The sequence below is a fragment of the Sebastes fasciatus genome, chromosome 18, assembly GCF_043250625.1.
Source record: "Sebastes fasciatus isolate fSebFas1 chromosome 18, fSebFas1.pri, whole genome shotgun sequence".
NCBI lineage: Eukaryota > Metazoa > Chordata > Actinopteri > Perciformes > Sebastidae > Sebastes > Sebastes fasciatus.
Window position 1 is genome coordinate 26908100 of NC_133812.1, and position 4528 is coordinate 26912627.

At 33.7% G+C, this 4528-nt stretch overlaps 1 protein-coding gene across 2 annotated transcripts; it reads right to left on the bottom strand.

Annotated features, from left to right (window-relative positions):
* Positions 1-2050: 2050 nt before the first annotated feature.
* Positions 2051-4286, bottom strand: id2b (inhibitor of DNA binding 2b). Of its 2 annotated transcripts, none has more exons than XM_074616380.1 (2): positions 4036-4286; positions 2051-3298 (listed from the first exon to the last, which is right to left on the bottom strand). In XM_074616380.1, the coding sequence occupies exons 1-2, from the start codon at positions 4284-4286 to the stop codon at positions 3292-3294; spliced, it is 258 nt and encodes an 85-aa protein (XP_074472481.1). In that variant the 3' UTR covers positions 2051-3291. The 2 variants fall into 2 exon arrangements, with proteins under 2 accessions (XP_074472481.1, XP_074472480.1); XM_074616379.1 differs by having other exon boundaries at positions 2051-3312.
* Between the last annotated feature and the right edge of the window lie 242 nt (positions 4287-4528).

Below are 4528 nucleotides of genomic sequence, written 5' to 3' on the forward strand. Positions count from 1 at the left end.
GATTCTTTCAGACTCTTAATCTTTTACAAGTATTCACCTCTTTTACTGAAGTAGCAAAAATACTACAGTACAGAAGTGTTATCAGCAAAAAAGTATTTAAAGTTTGAAGTGAAAGTACTAATCTGAAGTACTTTACTTTACTTTTTCTGCTACTTTATACTTCTAGTACACAGTTTTTACTTTTCAGAATAAGTTTTTACATGTAAACGTGATGGATTTATAAAATATGAATAATTGTACATAAAGTTGTAAACATTTAGCGCCACTTTCACAATACTAATATTCTTATACTCAGCAATAAAATTCACGTTATATAAATACACTGAATGGGCCATTTTACACGAGTACTTTTACTTTTGATACTTTAAGTACATTTTGCTGCTAGTACTTTTGTACTTTTAATTAGTATTATTTTTAAGAGTATTTTTACACTGTGGTATTTATTTATTTTATTTATATTTTAATACTTCCTCTACCTCTGCTGGTTTTAATTATTTACTGTTTAAAATCTACGAATATAAAGATGAGAAGATGAAATACATTAATTTTATATATAAAAACATATTTACTTGTGTAGAGTACGACGAGTATTAGGGAGGAAAACTACATTAGAAAACTAAACTAAATGTCAACAATAAAAGAAGAAGAAAACATTAAAATAAATTCATAACTTTATAAGAAAAAAAATTTAATATTTCAAAAATAAAGTCATAATTTGATGTAAATTGTTTATTAAAATGTTTATTTTAACCCTCAAAGTAAGTAAACAAGATAAGAGAAAAAAGTTGAACAATTTTATGAGAAAAGTAGACAATATTTCAAGAATACCGTCGTAATGATTCAAATAAATAATACGAGATTTCTTTGAAGAAAATTTTGATTTTTAGGATAGAAAAAGTGAGAAGTATGTTGACACTTGTATTTAAATACTAATAAATGGATTTATGTGATTACCACAGTGCAGTATTTAAGAGACGTGTTTCATCAACAGATCTAAAGTAAAATGAATTTCAGAGTTTCACCAGCAGAAGGCGCCGTTTGTTCAAAATCTGAGACTCAACTGGAGGAGTTTTAGTTTTATTTTAGTCGGTTCTGGTTTCAGTCAGAAGTTTAGTGGTTGTGTCTGCTGCATGCTCTCAGCTATGGAGGACAGAAGATGCCAAATTAAAAAAATTAAAAATAACTTGATAAATGAATTAATATGCCATTAAATGTACCAAATGTAATATTAAAATTGTTTGAGTTCTACTCTCTTTAAGAACATGTCAGACGAGAAAACATCTTAATCCAAAAATATAAAGAAAACAATACAGAAATAAATAAAGGGAAAATAATATATATTTATAAATTAATACATTTAAAAAAAATTAAATACATTTAAAAATGAACTTTGAATTAATAAAAAAAAATGCAAAAAAATATATATGTGTACATTAAAAAATGTATATAAATAAATAAAAGGGAACTTTAAATAGGAATGGGGAATTAATACTAAGATAAATAAATAAAGAAGCAAATTAAAACAGAAATATCAATTTATCAATTCATTCATGCTATATTTTTAGTACATTTAATAACATTGATTTAATTATTGAGTCATTTATTTATTTATTTTTTTTGGAAGCTGATTTCAACATGTCTTCAGGTTGTCTGAAATAAAATGTAAATATAAAAATATTAAGATTAAGAAATCTTCTTTTTTGTCTTTAAACTTTTAATTCTGCAGATTTTGTGTTTCATGTTTCTCAATAAAGATCCGACTTCTGCTCTGATGTTAAGAAAACAAATTAATACAACTCAAGGTCCACTTACTCTCTTGTTCTGGAGCTTTCGACCACAGTCAACCTACTGATGAAGGCGGTGTGATACGGTTGAAAGCTCCGGAACAAGCGAGTAAGAGGACCTTGAGAAACAAACTGCTTTTATTTTGAAGTTCATTCAGTTCAACAGCAAACAGGAAGATGATTTAAACTGAGGCTGAAAAATCTGCTGTGCTCAGCCTGAGGATAAGTAAGTAATTAATTAATTAATTAATATACAAGTCATTAGATTTTATGTTTATATACACACTTTAATTTATTGTTCGTAGAAAAGTTTACAGAATATTTCAGTACAACAATAAAATCTCAGAATATATTTTTAAATTGCTGAACAGAAACTGAACATTTCAAACTTTAAACCAGAACAGAAAACACAGCCTTCCTCCTGTCACAATAAAAGTCCTCAAAGCTAAAGGAAGTGCTATGTTTTCAGAATAAGAGTCCTGTAACCGCCGAGTCAACTTCCTGTCAAGAATCTGCAGGTTTTAATGAACTGAATAACAGCGGAGGTCACATGTGATTCATATCTGCAGGAAAACTACTCAAAAATAACTGTATACAACTGCACTTCCCGCAGGATTTTCAAAATAAGACAAAAACAGAAGCATCAATGCTCAGGTAACAGAAAGAAAACTACATTACAGAGTAATTTTGCCACAAGGAGGAAGCTTCGACCACTTGGTCTTGTCAAAGTAAAAGTCATGAGTCTTTTGTTCGCCAAACTTCTACCAAAAAAAAGTCCCCCCCCCTCCAAAATAAACCTGACAATAGATAAAATCACACTATATGCATGCATATAGTTATGTAGCATACAGCATAAGGCTACATTTCTTCAGACTTTTACTTTGAAGAGACAAAGCTGTGAATGTTTCCTCTTCCTGTGGGGGCAGGTCTTTAAAATGTGAGCTAAAAAACATTATGTTGGAAAATGATAAACTACCAAAATAAAGTTTCCAGTTGAGTGTTGATGTGTCTGATTTTTGTCTTATTCTGATAATTAAGCAGGAAGTGAAGTTGAACAGACAGGAAGTTACAGCAGCTGTGAAGACTCAGGTCTGAAGTCTTGACGTGTGAGTTCAAACTGATTTCAAACCAGACTTGGTATCAAAAATGTGGGTTTCAGTAGCTGGTTGAAACGCAGCCGATGAGTCTTCAGTGAATTTAAAACACAACGTGAGACGTCGGCGTGTGACGATCCTCCGTCATCAGATCAGACCGGACATGAAGAAGCATCCAACGTCATCCCAACATGCTGGTTTCTGTCTCATCAGGACGAAATAAAGACGTCTAGATTAGACAGAAATGTCAAAGGAGTCTCAGTTTGACTTCATTGACGCTCGTCGTCGCTGGTTAAACGGAGTCAGACCGTGAAATCAGGTGAAGAAGTCGATGACCTGCCGAGTCCTCCGAGCTGCCAAAATAAAAGCTTCCTGCAGATGAACTCTGGTGGCGTCCGATCAGCCTCTTGTTTCTAACACCTGCGAGAGAAAAGCTGATGAGAATGAACGAGTTTCCATCTGAAAACAGCAGAACCGTGGCTTCAGACGGGCTTTTAATGTGGCGGGACAACTTCCTCCTGAGTCCCAAAAATCTGATTCAGGTACTTTTAAAAATTCATAGACCCTTTGAGACCACATTGAGGGCCCCCGTATGGAGGACAGAACCTGCCAAAATAAATAAATAAATAAATACCTCGATAAATAAATAAATGTCATCAAATGTAACAAAAATATTATTAAAAATAATTGAAAAAATTAATTGATAAATTGTGACAAATTTATATTTGTTTAATTTCCCCCTTTATTTATTTATATATATTTATGTTCAGTATTATTATTTTAATTTCATTTATTTATTTTTGCATTTACTATTTATCTATTTATTCATTCATTTATTTATGCGTTTTTTTTATTCTTTTTTTATTTTAATTTGTTTATTTATTTTTGCATTTAGTATTTATTTGTTTATTCATTTATTTTTTTATTCATTTATTCATTCATATTTATTTATGCATGATTTTTCTTTGCATTTCAGCCCTTGTTTGTTTATTTCCACAAACTTATTAAATTAAATTTAAAATAAATAATGAATCTTCAGTCCATCAGAAATTGAACATTTAAGAAAATAATAACCATGAAGAAGGAGAAGAAATCATAAAACTAGAATAATGCACATGATCAGCTGATCGATACCTGATCGATACTGGGTCTCCTACCTAGCAGCTGTGCAGGTTGGTACCTGCAGCTCGGTCTGCAGCTGCAGGATGTAGTCGATGACGCGCTGCAGGATCTCCACCCTGCTGCTGGACCGGCTGGTTCCGGGCTGCAGACCCGGAACCAGCCGGTCCAGCAGCCGGAACCAGAGCTCCAGGTCCGGCAGCAGCAGCACCGGGACCACCGGGCTCATCCTCCTCCTCCTCCTCTTCTTTCTCCTGCCTGCAGACAGCACCGGGACCCCGGCTCTCATATCTGCTGCTGGACGCTGACAGACCAGCTGAGGATCACATGAGACCAGAACCGACACAGAGACATGTCCAACTGATCCGGACTGAGACACGAGGAGCTTCTTATAGAGCCGCTGCCCTAAAAGCTGCACGCCGATTGGCTCTCAGCGCTGTCAATCATCTCCCCCTGCGAGCTGATTGGTCCCTGAACATCCAGTCTGAGCAGCTCACCTGCTGCCTGATTTCACCTGGTCTCTCATTATTA